Below are 23,613 nucleotides of genomic sequence, written 5' to 3' on the forward strand. Positions count from 1 at the left end.
TGTGTGCATTTCATGAATGACAACTAAGTCAAAACTGCATAAATAGATTCTTTGAAATAATTAATGCTCTCATTTAAAGATCTGACACATTTACAATTAGTTTAGGAGTAGGATTAGAAAGGATTTGTTAAAACACTCCCCTTACTGTGAGTGAACATTTAGGCACTGCTGTTTTCTAGAAGTGCTAAATGGGGATTTATGACAGATTTTTTTTATACTTCACTATTGCAAACTGTAAATGACTAACAGTGCAGCATAGCAAAGCATTCTTTCATTTTGCTGATCTTAGGCCATATGCTTAATGCAACCCAAATATTTTCTTAAGTAAAAATTGCTCCCAAAAAATCAAACACACCATTTCACTGGAAAAGAGCTTTCTATGCAAGTACAAAACCTCTGAGAAGGAAGCTATGGCCTCTAGTGCAACAGTGACAAAGGAAGGGGATAATGTGGTGCTCACAGAATGAATCTCTGGGCTCAGATTCTAATCCTGAAAACACAAACTTATATTTGAGGGAGAAGCTTTTTAGCCCATCTGTAACAACAACTGATGTGCTGGTTTAGATTCATCTTTCTCTCACCAGTACACAGTAACTGCTTGAGTTTAAAAGTTTAGCTTAACTTTCTTTCTTTTGTTCAAGACTTAGTGTAGAAAGCAAAATTAATGGCATACAGACCTGGTTTCCCCCGGCATTATGACATTCATAAACTCCAACAACACCATCTGCAAAATGGCCCAAAGTGTCAAGGCAATTGGTACCCTGCTGCAAAGCCCCAAAGGCTATATCTTGATGATCAGGTACCCTAAAACAAAACCAGAAATATCTGCTTGATTCAGTTCAGGGTTTGTTTGGCAGGTTTTTCCTACTTTTTTTTTTTAACTCCTTGTTTGTAAAAAACACTCGGAGTATTTTTAAGATGAGAGGTTAAGGATGAATGATGACTATAATCTCAAAATCTCAATCATCTTTTGAGGGGAGGCAATTATCTAATCATTAATTGATCAAGCATGAGTAAACTTGCAAGCTTACCATGCACACAGTACCAGAAGACTTGTACCAGAGAAGGTGGGTGAACATACAAATGTGGCACAAAAATCAAATTAAAGATGACTTATCATTTAAAGTGACTCAAAGCTTAATGTTATCAATTAGCTCATCAAGTCCTTTTGTCTTTTCAGGCAACTTAGCTTGTGGCAGAAATAGGACACTACATGTTTCTCTGACTGTTTTTACTGAAATGTTAAAAAAGGGGTTAGGAATTAAAAAAAGATCAAAGTTTTTCTGATATCTACTTTCTAATGGTTGCACATAAAGTACACTCCTAGCATGGAACCACCTAGGCAAGTCCATTCAGCAAAGTACAGCTGTGGGTAGAGCCCAGGAGTTCACACTGAACAGTAAAACAAGGGCATATCAGAGCCTTTAAAAACTCCAGACTATAATATGAGTATAATAATTCAACCCAGCAAAATGAGCACATGAGGGATGACAGAACAAGACAAAATTACATGTAAGTAATGCTTATGGTAGCACATTTTTCAGGGGAGACATTTTTTCTCACAGATTAAACAAAACCAAATATCCTTTGGCACTCTTAAGAGAAAATAAAGGAGAACTTAATTCCTCAGTATCATCCTGCTTTATGAGACTCATTAGTATGTATGGTTCTGCACATGTTGCACTGGGGCTGTAATAGCTGGTGCTGCTTTTGCATCTCAAGCCTGTATGTCACTAGCAGTTACCTAGCACCACTGACATGAAGTGGCCCCAGGAAAAAAACCTCAAATATTCTTACAAGATACACACAATATCTTACACCACTACACTACCAGTATTAGGTTGACAGGCTAGTCAGACTAGTTAGTGGGCTCAGATCTGACCAACATACTTCTTAATGGATTATTTAACCAAAATCTTTCTATCCTTCCAAAAAGCATTTCTCTTCAAGGATTTCTCATTAGCTAGGATGTTCATGTTACAAAAACTGTTTGCAGTGTCATCCCTCACTTCCCCCTTCTCAGCCCTTCCCAGAAGTCAGTGATTATTCAGTGACAAGAGAAAAGGAGACCAGAAGGAATAGGAGACTCAGCTTCTCAGAGCCTTAGACATCTACCCTTGTCTGCCAAACACACAAGGCCCTCTTGTCTGCTGAATGTCATCATTTGTACTGCAACAAGATTCAGTCTCCTCACTTAACTAGGCATGGGCTTAGGCATGGGCAAAAGCTTTAAAGGGATGACAACAGGATACAGAATATGTGCTTTTGAGTTTGGGTAGGAGACTAACTTCAGGCTCAGGTAAGTTCAGTCCTTTGGACACTCTTCTCTAAAATATTGCAGCTGTAGTTGCCATAAGTAGAAAAAGCAGCCAACTATGGAAAAATTACTCTTTAGGAACAGAACTAAAAAAAAAAAGCAAACAAATCTGCATGAAGCATTGCATTCACAGATAAAGTAAAACACATCCTTTATATCCAAGGATGGAGGAAGAGAAACCAATGATTTCTGGAGAGGGCAAAAAAGAAAATTCCATATGAACTCTGTTTCAGCCAAAACTCACCGTAACTCAGGATAAACATTTTCAAGATACCACTTAAAGGGTTTGCAGCTAAGTTTCTTTCTGAGCTCCATTCGGCTTTGAATACTAGAGGAGAGAAAAAAAAAAAAAGGAGTTTTCAGAGTCAGGCTACTGTCTTCATATATTTTATGGAATACACAGAAAAATCAAGAACAGTAGAACTGTAGAAATATGTTAGAGACAACATCAGATTTAGCACTGCTTTCACCTCAGAAGGTGCTGTGTCATGAAGAATTAACAAATAGGATGAAGAAGCACTTGTGACTTACTTGCCATAAGGTACATTCCTGGCTGAAGGCACTGCTGCATAATAGAAATTTTTATACTCATCCATCCAGACTTCTGCTGCTCTGCGTGTATTTCTAGGGACAATCATATGAAACACATGGGTTATATTTTCTCTAGGTGCAATTAAACCATCCAATTTTTCCTCAGAATAATTTTAACCCTTCCCAGTACTATACACTGAGTTGCCCCAAGTCAGGCAGCAGACTCCCTATAAAAGATCCAAGTAATAGAAAACCATTAGAGTAACGTAACTGAAATCAATGGATTTATAATGAAATTTATATCTTTTCCACACTCCTCACTGCTGCAGGTTTTCATCCAGAATTTAACACAGATCTTTCAGTTCTTTCTGCAAACTTCATAGAATTTATTAGGTTGATGCACTCAAAGTTCCAAAAAGATACAAGCTGTCACAATACTTAAGCCTATGAAACAAACAAGTCTTCTATGGCTGAGGTAAGATGAAATGTTTTAAAATTTGAGAGAGATTGATTATTCTAATAAGTGGGAAAAAAACCCTAATCCAAATGTTTTACTTCTAATCCAACACATCTCTAACTAAAATTGCTGTATTTATGTAATTGGTGTCTTTAAATTTCCTTTTGGACTGCAACATGGTGCAATGGCTTTTTCCCTCCCCTGGCTTCCATGTAAAACTCATTTACTTCTACTGTTCATAACTCTATGCTTTGAAAAGGAAGTCTTACTTCACTTGCAACTGCCATGCTCTGAAGCTTACTTTACATTTGGCAGAAAGTTCACCTAAAGCAACTGGAGTGAACTCAGTAAGCAAATAACTTCTTTAATATGATTTTCCAATTCAAAAGACAAAACAATCAGGATTAAGTGAGGAGGCTTGCAGGTTGCTGAGCAAAAAGGATATGGGGAATGAAAATTTCACAAGACCGATCTGAATAATTTTTTTGTTTGAGGACTGATTTTTTTTTTCTTGCAAAGATTTAATTTTTTGTAAGTAAAATCCTACTAGATTCAGATTAGAAGCTATGTGAATGTATCTTCACCTGCAGTCTCTCAGGCCTGTGTGAGTGTCAGTCACTCAGCCCCTCCTGTATGCCCAGCAACCAGCTGGGATGCCCAGAGGCCAAACAGATTTTGGTGGTGAGAGAGGAGGTACTTTGTTTGCCAGGGTGTAACGACCCCAAAGGCACTTTCAAGGCCAGAATGCCTGCCTGTATCCCACTGGCCCATATTCATGGAGGAAGAAGAGCTCAGGCTTCATGTGACACAAATATGGGCACTGTGCAGATGCTGAGAACTGCCTGAACTAGCAAGGCCCTAAAAAACTCAGGGTGCTGAGGAACACAGCATGGGATACACTTAATGTTGAGCCACTTAATGAAACAGAGCACTGAGAGGCAGCTTTGCTAGGAGCAGACTGGGCCTGCAAGACTCACTGGAGTGCTGTGTTAAGGCAGCATTGGTCACACAAACTTGTCCCTGCCCACGTCACACAGCCAGGACATGGTGATGTGGTCCTCTCTCCCATGAAACAGGACTCCCAGTCTCCCACCCAAAATTACCAACCTGTTTGGGCTGCCAAAAGGCAGTGTGTACTGACTAGCCAGCTAAAAAGAGAGGAGTCCAGAACAAGCTGCCTACAGCCAAGAGACAGATGATGGCATAAGCCAACACATCCCAACTGCACCACCAGCACAGATTCCATGCACCAACTTTCTTGGCACCGTGGTCCTACACACGTGTATTATAATGATGCCGATTTTTGCCTTAAAAGGCGAGAAATTACTGCTTAAGAGACTCAGTCAAATAAGCAGGAGGTATTTTATTACGACGTCGGAGAAATCCTAAAATGGGATTTCTGAATCTTTACAGCAAAAGCGTACCTTTTTATACAGTTTTAGGTTTGGGATTACATCATATTCATGCATATACATATGGGGAGTGGTGTAGGCGGAGCGTGGGCGGGGACTTCTCTTTTGAGGATCTTCTCAGGGGTCGTTCCGGTCGGCCTTCATCAGCTTCAAGGAGTCTTCCTCTTTAAACTTTTGAACCTCTCCCCAAATTTGGTCAATTCCCGGTGTAGTTGGCTTAGCCTCCAGGCCTTGGCAGGGGTCTCAGGGTCAATTTGACATGTTGGCTCTAAACGTGCCTTACCCAGCAGTTCTTCTTGGCTCTGAAATGCACTGAACTTATCACTGTCTGTCCTTATCTCTTCCCTGTCATTGTGTTCCACACCTTACCCAATTTATTGCTCTATGTGATTTCTTAACATTGAATATTTCTCGTAACCGCTTTATATTCTATGCTTTAACCCATCATCTCTTGAAAGTAACTGTTTTAGGGGCTTCATTTTAGGGGCTTCATTTCTCTCCTTTTCTTATAACTTACGAATTCTTTCGTCAAGTTCTAATCCTTCGGGGCGTTGATACGCCCGCACTATCGCCTAAATCATTTGGATCTTACTCATCAAGGATTTCAGCCTCCACCACAAGCATAGGTTCATAAAAGTCAGTATAAACATTGCTATAGTTAAAATTAGTATCGGGTGTACCAGGTAATGAAAGACTTGTGTTGCTGTTGGGGAAAATCCTGTGAAAACGTCCCACTAGTGATGTTGGCCTACTTGTTCTACTTCAGTCAGGATGTTTTTTATTCTTTCTGAGTTGTGCTCTACCTGTAGGACCATGCGCTTAACTGTTTGGTTCACTTTTTGCACTAGTCTTTTTACTTCTGGATGCACGAGCATCGCCTTAAGAACTTCGACATCCATACCTATCTGTAATTTTGGCAACTCATGATACAGGTCGTAGTCTGCATTAATTAGCTGCTGGGTGGTTACAGGAGCGGTATAGTTAAAATCACAACTTATAATCTTGGTAAAATTACATACACAAAAGTTAGTATTGTTAGTTTCCTCTTGGCAACTATCTACAGTTACGTTACTGCAAGCTGTTCTGACGCAGGCGCATCCATTCTCTACATAATAAACTTGCGACCGTACTCTATTGTGTGGAAGCATTTCAAAAGTGCATACACTATTTTCAGCATCTAAGCATAAATCTTCTGTTTCTACTATAGCATTTTTACATATGTATCTTAGTTGCCCCCTAGGAATACATGCTTCTGTACTAACAGACTGCTACTTATTTTTGGCGTCATCATAACTCGCCTAAACATTATGATCTACTGGCCTAACAAGGACATTCTGATGTATGGTCCCTAAGGTAAGGATAGGGAAAATCGCCCTTTCCTCTGCAGCACTGATGGTAAGAACATAGGCTTCAATGTGCTCATGCTGTGGTACATAAGTAAAGTTTACTAATTGCCACCAGGCTTGATGGTCCCTTTCAAATTGTGTAGTACGACTATCCTTCAGTATCGTCTCTCTTATTTCTTGGGACAGCGTTCTTGACGTTCCTTCTCTTATTATTCTTGCTGCCACTGACTGTACCCACTGTTGTGTTTGTGTGCATTGGATAGCAAGCGCAATTTCTTTGCTAATGTCTCCTGTATAGCCGGCAATTCTAGCAAAATCTTCAGCAGTGTGATTTGCTACCAGGGTTAGTAACCTAACTACCAGTGATTGTGTTTCTGCCAATGTAAGCATAGATGAACTCAGGGGCACTTTAAGTTTTCTTAAGTTGGTGGTGACAGTACTCAATTTGTTAACCAATACCTCTTGATCTATGGTATTCAGTATTCTAAATCCAGTGCTGACCCATCCACTTATATCCCTTTGCGCCCGCCTGTGATAAGACCTAGTAGCTAGCCATGCCTCCCATCTTTTAAGGCTTTGTTGTATGAACGGTTGACAGTCCTTTTGCAGATGGGTAATGTTAGTCTGAATATTCATCTGCACTTTTTTCAGAGAGTACGTGGGGTCTAGCAGCAGTTTCAGTTCATTTGACTTCCTTACTACCTGGGGCCCGATAAAGGTTAAGTTATGCACCTTTCTACATTCAATTGGTGGAGTAATTTCTTGGGGCAAGTCTAAATTTGGATATAAGGAGATCACATCTTCTGGTGATGCCACTTCGTATCTGGTAACACGTCTGGGGAAACTAGTACTCTGTTCCAGCGTTTTCGACTCCCTTTCACATGCGAACGTCATCGACTGATCTAATCTAAATGCCATCTCACACTGTGCTTTCCCTTCCTCGGGACCGCTAGATGCTACGATCTTTCCCACAGGAAAGAGGAGAGGGTGAGGGTCAAAGGTTATATTTTGAGGATGTAGTTCTCCAAGTGAATCTTCTCTATAAATTACCGAGTTTCGGGGTTGTGATCCAGGTGGGTCTTTCCTGAAGTCACTCCACAGGCATGAAATTGGGCCCTTTTGCTGGATCTAAACGGTGGGCTTGCCCATTTTCACTGGACATTTGTATTTAATGTCAGTTTGTGCTGGATTCTCTCGTGATCCCGAGGGGTCAGCTGATTCAGAAGGCTCCACATCCAAGGCAGGTCTTATTTATTTAGCTGGGATCCAAAGAGAACTTGGCTGGCATTCATATGGAACCCCAAGGGTCTGATGATCAGGATAGTAGGGGTCTGGAGTGGAATCCGGGTCACGGTGTCTACTCCTCTTGTTTACTCCCCGGTGCTTTCTTGACCCGTGAGTAATGGATCCACGTAGGTCGCTCCTTGATTCGAACCGCGGTGAAGGTGGTCAGCAGTACTTGGAAAGGTCCCTCCCACTTTTCTTGTAGGGGTTTTCCTAAAAGATTCTTAACATACACCTAATCACCGGGATTAAAAGGATGCAACTTACAGTTAGGTTGTTTAGGTTGGTGGTCAATCACCACCGCAGCATTCTTGTCAAATTGCTTCTCCACCATAATCACATAGTCATAAATATACTGATTACCTATTTGATCTACAGCGTCCCCATTTACAGTTTGCATAGCATAAGGTCTGCCGTACAGAATTTCAAATGGGCTTAGCCTTTCTTTCGATCTTGGCTTGACTCTCAGTCTAAGCAGAGCAATAGGCAAAGCTTGATACCAATGCAAATTAGTCTCCTGGCATATTTTGGCAATTTGCTGCTTAATAAGATGGTTCATCTTTTCCACCTGGCCGCTGGCCTGTGGGCGATAGGGCGTGTGTAATTGCCATTTGATTTGTAGTGCTTTGCTTATTGCCCTTACCACTTTTGCACAGAAATGTGTACCCCTATCCGAAGAAATGCTCTTCGGTACCCCAAACCGTGGAATGATTTCATTTAACAGTACTTTGGTCACTTCTCTTTCCTTATTTGTTCTGAAAGGGAATGCTTCAGGCCACCCAGAAAATGTATCAGTTAATGCCAGCAAATATCGAAACCCTCCTTTTCTTGGGAGCTCAAAAAAATCAATTTGCCACACTTCACCTGGGAATTTACTTCGATTTATGGCCCCTGGATGTATCTTAGTTCCTGTATTCGGGTTGTTCTTCAGGCACTTCTCACACTGGGATGTGACATGTTTTACAGTGGTGAACAATTTTGGTCCTGCTATCCGAGCCTGCAAATACTGGTATAGCGGGTCCAAACTCCAATGGGCTTTCTCGTGTTCTGCTTTCACAAACTGCCACATCGTATTCCCTGGTATTATTAACTGTCCCGTTTCCAATTGACCCCAATCATTCTCTAACATTTTACCTTTATTTTTCTGAATCCACCTGTGATCTGACTCTTGATATTCTGGCCGAAAATTTGTGTCTAACTCACCTGGTACTAGAGCTGCTACTTTTATTTCTTCAGTTCTTGCAGCAGCTAATTTAGCCTCTGCGTCTGCTTTTCTATTCCCTATCTCCGGGATAGTGTCCCCCTTTAAATGTCTCTTACAATGCATTATGGCCACCTGTGCTGGGAGCTGGACTGCTTCCAGCAGTCGCAGGACCTCTTTTGCGTGTTTGACTGTTTTTCCTTGAGCAGTTAACAGTCCCCTTTCTTTCCAGATGGCCCCATGAGCATGTACGACGGAAAAGGCATACTTAGAGTCTGTCCATATGTTGATCCGCATGTTCTCCGCCAATTCTAGGGCTCGAATCAGAGCTATCAGTTCTGCCTTCTGGGCTGAAGTCTCTGCGGGTAAAGGGTTCGACTCAATTACCTCTTCTGCGGTGGTAATTGCATAGCCGGCCATTCTCACTCCCTGCTTCACGAAGCTGCTTCCATCCGTGAACCAGTCGTCCGCATCTTCGAATGGTTCTTCTTTGAGGTCCGGGCGGCTGGAGTAGACGGCTTCAATTGTTTCCAGGCAGTCATGCTCGATCGGCTCTGCTGGGGCTCTCCCTTCTAGGAATAAAGCTGGGTTCACAATGTTAGTGACCTGAATAGTCACGTCATCTGACTCAGTCAAAATGGCCTGGTATTTTAAAAATCTGGAAGGTGACAGCCAGTGGTTACTTTTCTGCTCCAACACAGCTGAGACGGTGTGAGACACCAGCACTGTTACCTTTTGGCCGAGCGTGAGTTTCCTGGCCTCTTCGATATTAATGATTACTGCGGCCACCGCTCTCAGGCAGCCAGGCCATCCCTTGCTTACTTCATCCAACTGTTTGGAGAAGTAGGCCACAGCTCTCTTACGTGGTCCTAACTGCTGTGCCAGGACTCCTAGGGCCATCCCCTGTCGCTCGTGGGAGAACAGCCAGAATGGTTTTGATACATCTGGGAGACCTAAAGCTGGTGCTCTCATTAGCTCTTGTTTCAGCTTTTTGAAGGCCCCCTCTGCTTCGGGAGTCTAAACTAGGACACTCTTGGTCTCTTTCAACAAATCATACAGCGGTTTAGCGAGCATCCCGTACTGGTAGATCTATAGCCGACACCAACTTGTCATCCCCAGGAAGGCACGCAGTTCTCTCACCGTCTCTGGTTTAGGCATCTGGCAGATGGCCTCTTTTCTGGCTGCTCTCAGGGATCGCTGTCCTCTGGAGACTTCGTATCTCAGGTACACCACTTCTTTTTGCACCAGCTGCGCTTTCTGTTGGGAGACTCGATATCCACTTAAACCCAGAAAGTTTAACAGGGAAATAGTCCATGCAATGCACTCTTCCTCTGTCACTGTTGCTATTAGGAGGTCGTCTACGTACTGTAGGAGAGTGCCATCTCCCAGCGGCCTTTCCCACTGTTCTAACTCTTTGGCTAACTGATTCTCGAAAATCGTGGGGGAGTTACACCATCTTTGGGGTAATACTGTCCACGTAAGTTGGGTCTTTCTTCTTCTATCCACAAATTCCCACTCAAAGGCAAAAATCTTTTGACTCTCAGGAGCTAAAAGAAGGCAGAAGAATGCGTCTTTCAAATCCAATACGGTGAACTATGTCAAACTATCTTTCAGTTTAGTTAAAAGCGTGTATGGGTTAGCAACTACCGGATGTAATGTCTTGGTTATCTTATTTACTGCTCTCAAGTCTTGGGACTAATCTATAAGTTCTATTAGGTTTCTTTACTGGCAGAATTGGGGTGTTAAAATCTGATTCACATTTTATCAATAATCTTAATTCTAAGAACTTTTTAATTATGGGCTCGATTCCCTTTCTATCTTCTAACTTCAGTGGGTATTGTTTCCTAACCACCGGCCTTGCTCTAGGTATAAGTTCAATAATGATAGGTGTTGCTTGTTTTGATTTCCCAGGTGTATCAGTAGCTCATACTAGTGGGTATACTTCACTTAGGATTCGCCTGATGTCATGATTCTCAGGCTTTGGTTCTACACAGCTGATTGTCAGGCTTAGAGCTGTGATCAGCTGTTCTTCACTTACTTGGAATTCCAATTTGTCTTTGTTGAACTTTATTATAGCTCTCAAATTTTCTAATAGATCTCTCTCCAATAAGGGCTTTGGCGAATTTGGTAAATACAGGAACTGATGAATTCTCATTTGTTTCCCAATTTTGTATTTGATGGGTTTCAAAAAGTAAGCTTTTTCTGGTTGGCCTGTTGCTCCCACAACTTGCACAAATTCATCATTTTTAGGTACCAATTCTTGATTTAGAACCGAAAAGGTTGCTCCTGTATCAATCAAAAAGTCCAATTCCTTTTCACCTTCTCCTAGCTCTATTTTAACCAGTGGGTCTGCTAGGGAACGGCCCACCAGTCCCCCTCAGTCGTTATCTTGTTGTGTGGCCGTAGTAGTGCCCAATAGTCTCTCCCTTAACTGGGGGCATTCTTGCTTCTAGTGTCCCATTTTCAGGCAGTACGCACACTGGTTTGGCCCCACTCTAGTTGGGTGGGGTTGGAGTCTCCCCCCCCTTCTTGCCGGATTGCCTCTACCTCTTCCCCTGGTTCTAGGTCCCGAGTAACTTGTATTCTGAGCTGCCACGGCTACAGCCACCACTCGAGCTATCCTCCTGTCTTCCTTTTTCTTCTCCTCAATTTCTCTATTATTATACACCTTCCATGCTTCATTTAGCAGTGTCTCCAGGTTTTTATTTGCTGGATGCTCAAGCTTTTGCAATTTCTTCTTGATGTCTGGATTACTTTGTCCTATCATTAATCCTAACAGGTGTTGTTTCCTTTCTTCCGTCGCTGGGTCCAGGGGTGTGTATTGTCTCATGGCTGCCCTAAGTCTATCCAAGAACTCTGATGGGGTCTCATCCTTTCCCTGCCTGATGTCATATAGCATTGACTAATTGATAGCCTTGGGGATCGCGTTACGCAAGCCCATTGCTATCAGTTTTCTATACTGCACTAACTGCTGATAGTGGTCTGCATTGCCCGGGTCCCATTCTGGTTTGCTGCTGGGAAAATTATCTTCTAGTCTCCCCGATAATAGTTGAGCATGTCGCTTTCCTGTTTCCAATACGAGTTCTCTTTCTGTATCTGTCAGCTTTGACAACATCACCTCTATATCCTCCCAATCAATATCCAAATTCTTTACCATTAATTCAAACCTCTTTGCTACTCCCTCCGGATTCCTTCTAAAATTCTTTGCCTCATCCCTCCAATTATTTAAATCATTGGTCGAGAACGGCACCTTTACTCTTGTCCTTTCCCCTACCATTGGCACAACTTGTCGGAGGGGAGCTATCGTGTGGTTCCCCCTCCTCTCTTTGCTTTGCTTCCTCCTGTGCCACAGATCTGGTATAATACGAGTGGCTGATCCCTTCCCCGGGATCTTCTTCCTGTACCTCGGTGCCTTCTCGATTCTTTCTCTTTCTTCCGACTTTAACGGGCTAGCTTTCCCCCAACTCTTATCTAACTCCTGGTTTGGGGAGGGGCCCTGGATGGTATTCCCACAGGCTTATTTCACTCTCTTTTCCATTGTCCCTCCTTGTTAGCTTAAGACATCGCTGCCCAATGCTACATGCATCGCAGCAACGTTTTTTAGATTTTGAGCCTTTCTTATCTTTTTCCAGGGCTAGTGCCAGAGGGTCTTGAGGGGCTGCATTAATTCTACACTCCTTTTGCCACTCAGGTTTATTCTTCAGGGTGAAGAACATGTCTGCATACATCACCTCATCTCATTTATTGAGCCGGCGGAGGAAGAGCATTAGTTGTAAAATGGTATTATAATTAATTGTCCCCTCTGGTGGCCATTTCTCACCATCATCTAATTTATACAACGGCCACCACTGCGTGCAGTATTTAAGGAGTGTCTTTTTACTTATATTTCCTTCTGGAATCTCCCCTAAGTCCTTCCAATGCTTCAGAATACATCTTAAGGGGGTTTTCATATTTATATCTTTGCTCGGTTGACTCCCCATTGCTATTTTCTGGGTCGGTGTTTCTTATCTCACTAAGTAAATCTCCTTCCCACAAGCACTATATACCAGTTTATCTTAACACTTCATTCATACAATATCCAAGCGCTTCGTCCTTTTCTGACCTGGCCTCTCGCGAGGGACAGGAACTGCAGAGCCGGACTCCCACTCGCTTCGCAGCCGGGCTGCGTCTCAGACACACTCTCTCATACACGGTGCTAATTCATTCAAACTGTCCTACCTTTCCGTTCTATCAGAATACACTGCTTTACCGTAAGATGTTGCCGGCAGACCGTAAGATACCGATATTGGTCGGCTCCAGGCCGTCACACACTCGCAAAACTGTAAATCAATAGTACGGTTTTGCCGATAATATCACAACAAATTTCAGACAACATAAAAACCACTAAACTCGTCCCTTTGCAAAAATCTTACAGTCAATACATCAAAGCATACAACAGGGTTAAACAAAGGTATAAAACGTATACACTCCTTCCAAGTTCCTCCAAGGGAGTGGAGAAAATTGGACCGAGTCCCGGAATTTAGTTCAGTTCAGATAAAAACAAAAACTGACCACTCTTTTTAACCCTTAAATCACAGTTTCAAACAAACCAACAAGATCAATACAAGAAGAACAAGTGCATCAGAGTCTTGCCTCTTTTTTTCTTACTCTCCTTATTATTTTTCTTTTTTTTTCTTCTTTTTTTTTTTTTTTTTTTTCTTTTTTTTTTTTTTCTTTTTTTCTTCCAATTACTAAAAGGTACCCACCAAAGGCATCAATTACTGGTTAGCAAAGACACTAATTACCAAAAGGTACCCACCAAAGGCATCAATTACTGGTTAGCAAAGACACCAATTACCAAAAGGTACCCACCAAAGGCATCAATTACTGGTTAGCAAAGACACCAATTACCAAAAGGTACCCACCAAAGGCATCAATTACTGGTTAGCAAAGACACCAATTACTAAAAGGTACCCACCAAAGGCATCAATTACTGGTTAGCAAAGACACCAATTACCAAAAGGTACCCACTAAAGGCATCAATTACTGGTTAGCAAAGACACCAATTACCAAAAGGTACCCACCAAAGGCATCAATTACTGGTTAGCAAAGACACCAATTACCAAAAGGTACCCACCAAAGGCATCAATTACTGGTTAGCAAAGACACCAATTACCAAAAGGTACCCACCAAAGGCATCAATTACTGGTTAGCAAAGACACCAATTACCAAAAGGTACCCAAAAATACCAATTAGGGATTCTTTACCAGAGCGTCCTCTGGTTTACCCTCCGGTGGTCACGTCTGACCCCGTGTTCCCATAAAGCGCTTTATCCTAAAACCAATGAACAATGATAAAAATACCTCTTTAATTTGGAGCAGGAGAAGCAGGAGATGCAGGGAACCCTTCGTCCACCAAAGAGCGCTTGGTCCGAGGGGGAGTCTCTTCTGACAAAAAGTCGTCAGGGGCGCCCAGAGGGTCTCAGCCCCGGACCCAGCGAGGGGACTCCTCAGATCCTGGATCTCCTGCTTCGTCCCATCTGGGTCGCCAGAAATGATGCCGATTTTTGCCTTAAAAGGCGAGAAATTACTGCTTAAGAGACTCAGTCAAATAAGCAGGAGGTATTTTATTACGACGTCGGAGAAATCCTAAAATGGGATTTCTGAATCTTTACAGCAAAAGCGTACCTTTTTATACAGTTTTAGGTTTGGGATTACATCATATTCATGCATATACATATGGGGAGTGGTGTAGGCGGAGCGTGGGCGGGGACTTCTCTTTTGAGGATCTTCTCAGGGGTCGTTCCGGTCGGCCTTCATCAGCTTCAAGGAGTCTTCCTCTTTAAACTTTTGAACCTCTCCCCAAATTTGGTCAATTCCCGGTGTAGTTGGCTTAGCCTCCAGGCCTTGGCAGGGGTCTCAGGGTCAATTTGACATGTTGGCTCTAAACGTGCCTTACCCAGCAGTTCTTCTTGGCTCTGAAATGCACTGAACTTATCACTGTCTGTCCTTATCTCTTCCCTGTCATTGTGTTCCACACCTTACCCAATTTATTGCTCTATGTGATTTCTTAACATTGAATATTTCTCGTAACCGCTTTATATTCTATGCTTTAACCCATCATCTCTTGAAAGTAACTGTTTTAGGGGCTTCATTTTAGGGGCTTCAATAACACCTGTACTACAAGGATATCCTACTACCTAGGGTTTCTTATCCTCTCATTGCTAAAATTGATTTTAAGGCATCCCATTATATTGGTTTGACATCCAAGAAAGCTATTTAACAGCACAAGAAAAGCCATATCTTGGCAACACCCCAAAGATGGAAAAGCTGCAGGAGTGGGAAAACTGCGCAGTATATTCATAAACTTATTCACTTTTATTAACCATGCTCCTTGTTATGACACTGTCATTTCAAAACCTCATTAAACTACACCAGTTGCATCCTAAGCTTACACAATGCAGTTTAAAAGGTAAAGCTTTCAACCCTCCTGATGCACACTATAAATGTTGGAACAGAGATGTGATGTACTGAGGACATTTCATTGCTAGCTTTTGTTTTCACATAAGTACTATTATTCATTTTTCACTGCGGCATAAAATATAAATCTCAAAGAATGGGAAAAAAGAAAAAATAATACTAGAGTGCCTACTATACTGAAAAAACCAGGACAGTGACTTTATTTTAGCAGATATTAAATTCATTAAAGTCACTTTGGTGGCATAACCAGCATGGAAGGGAGGAACTACACCCTAAGGAGATTCCTCAGTCTAAAGTGAATCACAAGTCCAAAAATATCAGCAGCTTAGAACATTCTTACGAATTTAAGTACATCTGCACTCTGTGTTGCTTCATGTTAAACAGAATTTGGGCTCCACATCCCTTCAAGTGTAAATAAACAATTTTATTTCCAGCTCTTAGGCCACAGAATCTTTAACCGAGACTTGTAGTTCTCCAGCTCCCTGATCATCAAGTCCAAGTCTCTAAACCAAAATCTACAGTGATTCTTCAGCTACAACTGATACAGCCTTGACCAAAATGCCCTCAGTACATTCATGCAATACTTTTATCCATATTAAGTCAAAACCACTATGAACATGCTGTTCACAGCACTTTATAGAAGAGAAACTGAGGAGACAGCTCAGTATTTCAGCTACTGCTATGCATGGGTACCAACAGGAAAATTAACAGGCATATTAATCTAAGCCTTTAAAACTGCAATTTCTTAGGTCTGTAGAGAATGCATTTTTAAACATAGCACAGGAAAGGCAAATATTATAGAGAATCAAGCTGCCAACAGACTGGCATAAATACTGAAATCAGTTTCCATAATATTTGTGTCTAACATGCTGATCATGTATTAATGAAAAGCAAGCAAAGCATATTCATAACTTAGTGTATTGTGACTTTTTGTGAACAATGAAACTGTTTCTACAAAATGAAGTTTTATGACAGTTTTGAAAATAAAGCCTTCTTTAAAATCAAATACACACAATATTGATGAAATGCCAAGCTAAGCATTTCCTTATTTTCCAGATTCTAGGTCTGTGTCCACCAGAAGTTTCCCTCTTTCAACTCACAGGTTCTTCTCTCAATCTACATAGCTGACTCAAAGTCATTAGTTTCTTTTTAATTAATACTTTACCATGATAGATAATATTGCAAATTTTCCTAAAGACAAGATCCCTGAAATGGAATTACTGCCACCTGCTGACCATCTGAGGAAACCCAAACCATTGCTATTCAGCACTCACCTTGCAAACACAGTACCACTCCCACCAGGAAACGTGTAGGGATGCTGTTTGCGGAATACGTGACCCACTCTGCTGCAAGGGATGATTTCTAGGCTCCCACCACATTGCCAAACTCTGAATGAGATCTCTGAAATAAAAACAGGAATGAAAGACCAACATCATATACTACTGTTATTTTGTATTATATTTACAGAGAAGGCTTTTAGCAATTGTTGTTGAGACGATCAAGACAGTTTTTTTTAGTAAGTTCTAGGATAAACAAAGGCATGTATCTAAAGCATTCTGCAAGCTCAGCGGAAATAAACATACTATATTGGAAGCAAAATGTGTATCTTCTCTTATCTGAAGTTACCAGTGTTGCCCAAATCCATAAATCCTGCTGCAGTGAGTTAGGTATATGTGCTTTATCTGAACAGCAAACAATAGTAGGCACATTTAATAAATAAATTAATGACCTAGTTTATAACAAATTTTCAGCTAAAAATAGAGTAACTGAAGATAAGTGAAAGATAAGTGAAACCAAGGCAAACTAAAATAACCAATAGATTTGAGCTGTTAACTTATTACAGCAGATAAACAAACACTCCCAAACAGTGGAAGGAATTATATCAAATCAATGTTGACTTGAGGATAGACCAAATAACAACATAACTTCTGTAAATTCAAGGTTATGGACAGTACGTGTCTAAGCCAAACTAATGATCTGAGCCACCTAGTGATGACACAAAGGTCTAAAACTTTTCTCAACTTCAACTTCTGATGGCAGAAGTCACCTGGAGAGATAACTTTGCCACAACCACAAGTTAGAGAACATGCTATCTTCATTGCATGTCCAGAGAAAATTTAGAAAAAAATAAAAGTAGATAAAAAGAGATGCTGTGATTTCAGCTGTTGACAGTGTAAGTTAACTGCCTTTCTTCTTGATTACCATATTCATGAATCCTAGACAGTCAACACAGCTCAAGCTGTAGATAGATCATACTCCAAAAACATGAATGACAACATTGTTTTTGACAGTATTCACATAAGACAACTTATTTTTCATTTCTGTACACCTTTCAGCACCTTAGATTGTGAAGAATCTCAAAAAAATGAATGTTACGCAAAATAGCTCAGTGGGAAACACAGCAAAGGACGAGAATACAGGGAGAAGCAAACTAATTACTACTTGTACCAACATGGCTTCTAAAGCCTGCATGGAAAAAGAAAAAATATACAGCAACTAAAACTCAAAACAACCCCACAAACTCCTTTAAGACATCTCTTTTGTTATACTCAAACAGTAGGAAATGTTACTACCAGAGCAAGTTCAGTGGACATAGTTTTTAAATAAAAAGGCATAAGTAGCACATCAAAAATTCTTTATGAGATCAAGTTACATTTCTGTAAGAGATTTGTTCTTTTTATTAGAGTGTGTCATCAATATAGAAGACAAGGAATGTCTTACTCATTCCCTGGTTTTAGAAAAACTAGTAAGAAAAGCCTAGGTTTTCAAATTAGACTCAAACCTTCTCAAGGACCACCCAGCTCTCTGGTATACTTTGATTTTCCTAAGCTAATCAAAAAGCATCCTAAACATACTGAGAACTGAAGTTTCTGAGTTGGAAAAGAGATTGAACTAATCTTGATCCACTTTTTGTACAGCACACATGCATATGCATTACCAGTTACATTTAGCAGCAGTCTGAGAATGTACCTATCTTCATGGCAATTTGGGCAATTTAGAGAAAATACCGCAGGCTCATCTTAAAATTTGTCAAATTGGTACTGACATGTGAACAAAACCTCATAACAGCTGCTCTGTACATGCTTGAAGGAAAAATGCTAGCTTTTATAAATGAATATGATGTGCAGAATTATTTTGCTAGTCCATTTAGCATTTATTTGCATGTAACACCAAGCCCCTGATATAGAGTTATACTTGAGAGTAAAGAGGCCTGACAAGTGTGCACATTGAATTTTAAACTGCACATCACAGATTTCCAGTTATGTGCTGCATGTGTCATTTATTGCCAATTAAATCATATGCCATGTGAATTTTACTCATCTTCAATTAGTCCAACAACTAGGAAGAAACCATTAGCTGCCTTCTGCCTGCTTTTCAGGCACCCCTAAGTCTCCATCTTTTTCTTCCCAAGGAGGGGGAGAAAATGAATAGAGCAGGAGCAAAATAAACATCTCTTGGCATCCTTGAGAGAGAAGCTGTTGCTTGTGCCCTTTCCTGCTATCAAGGCCTCAAAGTAGTTGCTAAGTGTTCAGAAAAAAAACTCAGTAGCTCAAGAACACGCTTGTAACTAATCAAATATTTAAGTGCTCAAGTGGCAAAAGTGGTTTTCAGAGTGAAAAGAGTATTGCTGCATTAAATTAATCCAATAACTTTCCAGGACATTTAAAAAATGAAAAATTATTATGTTTACATAAATACAATTTAGCAATATTCAGCCAAAATAGCAAGACAACAGAAACATGGAATGTAACTGCTCAAAATACCCGTAGGGTTTCTTTGAGAATTGCCCAGGATGGTCAGAGACAGGACTGTAGGAACGCCCCTTCCAACTTTTCAGTGTTACAGCAGCATTGAACATTTGGTTACCATGTCTCCACACAGCAGACATTTCCTTGTAGGCCCAGCATATGCTTAATGCATATGCAGATTTCAGTAACTCAAAATACTTGTGGGTTTTTACAAGTTCAATGTATTTCAGGATTTTGCAGCTAGCATGTGCAGCAGAGAAGCTTATATGCTTAGAAGCATTCCTAAAACGCACTACTTGGAATGTCCGAGATGCATCTCTACCCCAAAAAACTAAATTAATGAAAAACTGGAATTCTTGAGGAGGTGTAAAAATCTGCTCCTTTCAAATATTTCTTGTTTTAAAACAAGTATACTGGCCTTAACTGGAGAAAACCTCTGCACAATGCTGTAATGCAAATAGCCAGGAAAACCTACTAATGCCAGATTTAACCACCAGGTCAAAGGAGAATGGCTAAAGCACAAGTTCTTTCAGCCCCTCCTCTCTCTTGCCTAAATCTCACTTGTGTACACATCTGAAAATAAGGAGTTACAGAAAAAATGCCTTCTCAACCATTAATATCTTACAGTGCTAAAGAAGAGGTATAAAACTACAAAATTCACTAAGTTTAGATGCCAGGCAGAATACTACTGGCAAAGTTCAGAAACAGATAATTCTTCAGTCAGCTAAGTTAATTGATTTATTAAGGTGTATCTAATAACATTAAATTCCTTCTCCTGCATTCCACTTTTCATGATTAAATTAAGCAACATCTTAAAAACGTGCCTTCAACTGTCAGCATTTAAACATTATTATACTTAATTGCCAATCTACAGCCTGCATTTTTTACTAACCAACTTCCATTACAAAAAAAAGTAACTGCTTAATGAGCTAATACTTTTATTCCCTCATATTTAGCATATAATTTCTCATTTGTTATAATTCTTTCATTAAAATAAATGTTTTGGATTTTGCCAATAAAGTGTATGAAATTTAAATGCTGGCTTTTAATCCTCTTTGCACAAAATCAGAAAAACCATGACTCCTTGACAATAAAGGAAATTATGAAACCTGCTTTCATTCAAGGTTGATCAGAAGGGAAATAATACACATACCTAGATTTTCTCCACCCCAAACATCCATCATCATGTCATACTTTCCTAGTTCTTCAAAATAGGATTTGTCCATCACAAATAATCCACCAGCTATCATGGGTGTCCTAAAGAAAAAAGAAAAACATAAATTAGTTACAGAACCATGAACATGGGGTTAACTATTGTTTGTACATCAAGATTAAAAGTTTCTTGAAAAAACTGGCAATGTTTTTGAATGAAACTTATTTTGCATCTATCACTTCAAATGTTGTTTCCACACGTTCCTATGGGCCATTTCTATGGCCATTACCACCTTCTGAGGCAGCTTCCAAATTTCCACTTGGCTCACAAGTCACTTACTTTAAGGATGGCGATTTGTGCCAGCAAAAAAACATTAAAACTGATGCTGTATTTTTAGCCCTCAAAACACACCGAATTTAAACTGAGTGACATCTACTTCTTAAGGGTAAACAATTAACTAGTGTGTTTTAAGCAATTTTTAAATACCATTTATTTCTGAGAATCTCATAATGCCCCATATACGTGAATGAAATTTCAATTTTGATGTAAGATATAGTGAAGATATCTTTTCAGACTCAAAGAAGATGATTTCTAACTCTCCTTAATTGCAAACTACAATCTATTTGAGAAATGGTGGTACAGACATACTTTATGGGAGCAACTGGATTTCCTTGTCGTGCTCTTCTTTGCTCTGGTGTCATGTAATCCCACTTGAATACAAGATTCCAGTCAAAACCTTCAAGAAGAAAAGTTGGATGTTAAAATTACTGTGGTCATCATTCAACTTGTAGTAACAATGCTCATTAAAAACACCAGGAACTGTAATTAAAATGAAAAATTTAAACATGTGCAAAATTCTGGGTAGAAAACAAATAAGAAGTCCAGACGAAAGGTAAAAAAAAAAGAGTAAATCTCAACCACCAAATAACTTTGGATCACTTGTCTTCATCTATTTCACAAAGTGGGAAACCCAAGTGGCTTCCTTACATCAAATAGAAAAGATCATATGATGATCTTCCAACCATTAAAAATGCTCCCAACAATCTTTACTGAATAACTCCATTTCCACTCTTTAGCAGTGATCTCATATTTACATTTACACAGGCTTTATGCAGTACTCTTGGAGGCAACTCTAACAGCAAGAGCTCTCCATCATGAAGGTCACAACAAATTATGTAGGTTCCACTTATCTTGTCAATATTCATTTAACTTCATACTTTAAAAACATTGTGTTTTTAAATGCATCATTGTTTAAACCCAAGGCAAGTGCTAGAGCACCAAAATCTTACTTTCCTTATGCATATACGTGTAAGTGTGAACACACAGTAACAACTGGTCTGGGCCTGTCGTGAGTTAAGCACAGAAGCACAAAGATCACTAGAACAGACAAGATCAATAGGTCACCTATAGCAGCTTTCTACATTAGAGCCATTAAATTACCTCTTCTAGGCAATGATACAGAGCTCGTATAGGACGAACTTCTTATAGGAAACACTTTCAGAACAGTTTTTGTGCTGGGTTATGCTCATAATCATGAATATCTATTTAAAAAACTGCACAAGACCCATAGCCCTCTCCCAGTACACCTAGGAAATCAGCCTTGTACACTCTGCCTGCTGCCAAACACATTTAGATCCTATGAGGTCATGTAACGAATGATTTCCAGATTTCTGGTGCACAGATGTCAATAGTTTTCATTCTCCAGTACAAAGATAAAGCAATTGCTTTGTGGGGAAGTGGAGAAAAAAGCTTATGTGAACAGGCAACAATTACAGCCCTACAAACTGCTCGTCTGCATCCATAAAGGTGCATAGCAGTGACTGATGTAGGAAGTTAAAAACGCAGTTTTCGCTTTAACTCACAAGATACTTATCACACACAATACAGAAATTACCCTGAACAGTCTTTACAGCATGCATGGCAGCTCCTTCTTTCCATGTCTGAGTATTTCATGAAGCATTGCACTGTAAAAATGAAAGACTGTCAAACTACTCCAAAACTCCAAGTAGCAAAACTGAAAAATGGCTCCAACCCACAGCACTGCAAAGCCTCCAGCATGAAGAGTAAAATGAGTTCCAATAATTCCATGCAGTTAAAAAGCCACATTTCATCCTAGATAGCCAGCAAAATTACTTGCATCTGGGAGAAGTTGAAAAACGTCCTGTTCTGCAGCAGCAGCTGAGAGAGACACAGTTACTGTGTACTCCAGTGAACACAAGGGGTCTCTTTTGGAACACAGCACTCTCACAAACTGAACAAATGTATAAAGCCTCTACCCACTCAAAACTGCTTTTCCGTCTCCATTTTCACAGACTCTGGGAAAAATCTGCACTCAATGAGATAGTATCAGTAACTCTGTAAAAGGAGTATTTTTAAACACAGTGCATATCCAGTATGAAACTCTATCCAGTGTAAACTGTATCACAAGCATACTCTAAATTATTAGCTCTCAGTTAACTACAGCTTGTTCAGTAATTGTGGTGTTTCTCAGGGTGGCTAAACAGTTTCAGAAATCCCCCTCAAAAAAAAAAAAAACCAAACAACATAACAACCAAAAAAAAATCAAACAAATTAAGAACCTGTAACATTAAATGCGCGGATTTAGTTTTGGCCAGACTTGGGAATTACTTCAGACTTTTCCACTTAGAAAAAAAGTGTGTACCATTTGCTAGGTTGCTTGTCTGGGGTGATTAAGTCCTTTCAAGACAGACCAGGCACAAATGCTGTCCCAGCTGTTCCAACTCTCCATGCTTCAGCCACACAGACACTGTACCTAAGGTTGAAAGCATAGTTCGGTTTCCATGTTTAGACTTGGCCCCAGTGAAAGTGTCCTGTGGTGCCAAATGCTGTAGTGCCTCTAACATGGCAATTTGTCTTTTGGGAACTGACAAATATATTATTTATATTTCAACTGACCCTCAAATAGCTTGGCACACTAGCAGGTGCAAAATTTCCATTAAGGTCAAAAAAGACAGTTTCTCACTCCTCAATCATAAGTATGCAGGTAGGAAACATGCACCTTAAAAAATGAAAAACCCAATCTCTTATGTACAAAAAGAAAAAATAAGTACTAAAAAATAATAGATAAATGAACAAATTAGGTAACATAGATTAAAAGATAAAGCATGAAGGGCAGTAGTAAGTGAAACAATCCTCTCCCACTTAACTTGGGAAGAATTTAGCATAAATCCAGCAGCAACCTGATCTAAGGCTTCAAAGAAAGAATTCCTCCTCCTGCTCCTGCAGACAACAATAAAAGCCACACAATGGTATAGGGATTTCTGTAGTTAATATTTAATGAATAGATTGGATAAGGACCTTAAGGTTTGATAATGCTGGCACATACAATGGCATAGAACTATACATTAGCACACTGTGAATATATGCACCATAGGTGTCATTTCAAAACATTAATTAAAAGGACATAGAACCTCTCACCTCCAGACCACTGGAGCATATGCAACATTATGCAAATATTGCTTTTATTTTAGTTCACTGCAACAACCTAGGTGACCGGTCAGAGACTAGAATCTAAAATAATAGATTGGAAACTGTTTTTTCCTTCCTCACTTCAGGAAATCCATTCAGAAAAAGATAGGACACCCTGAGAACAGCACTCTAATTTTTATATTGTGGCTCATTTTACACCTTTTATGCAGACAGTTGTGTTTCCACGGTTGTAGGTACAATTATTTACAAATAATA

The 23,613-nt window shown here is 40.1% G+C and overlaps 1 protein-coding gene across 1 annotated transcript in view; it reads right to left on the reverse strand.

The window, feature by feature from the left end:
* The window catches only part of GALNT2 (polypeptide N-acetylgalactosaminyltransferase 2), a 96,745-nt gene that overhangs the window by 4,765 nt on the left and 68,367 nt on the right, over window positions 1-23,613 (reverse strand). Inside the window, exons 9-14 of the mRNA XM_066545653.1 lie at window positions 20,557-20,644; window positions 19,909-20,012; window positions 16,281-16,407; window positions 2,849-2,941; window positions 2,562-2,645; window positions 678-804 (exon numbers count right to left, since the gene is read on the reverse strand). Coding sequence (XP_066401750.1) covers window positions 678-804; window positions 2,562-2,645; window positions 2,849-2,941; window positions 16,281-16,407; window positions 19,909-20,012; window positions 20,557-20,644 — 623 coding nt within the window. The remainder of the gene's footprint in view (window positions 1-677; window positions 805-2,561; window positions 2,646-2,848; window positions 2,942-16,280; window positions 16,408-19,908; window positions 20,013-20,556; window positions 20,645-23,613) is intronic.

Source organism: Molothrus aeneus, chromosome 3 (genome assembly GCF_037042795.1).
Source record: "Molothrus aeneus isolate 106 chromosome 3, BPBGC_Maene_1.0, whole genome shotgun sequence".
NCBI classification, from domain to species: Eukaryota; Metazoa; Chordata; class Aves; order Passeriformes; family Icteridae; genus Molothrus; species Molothrus aeneus.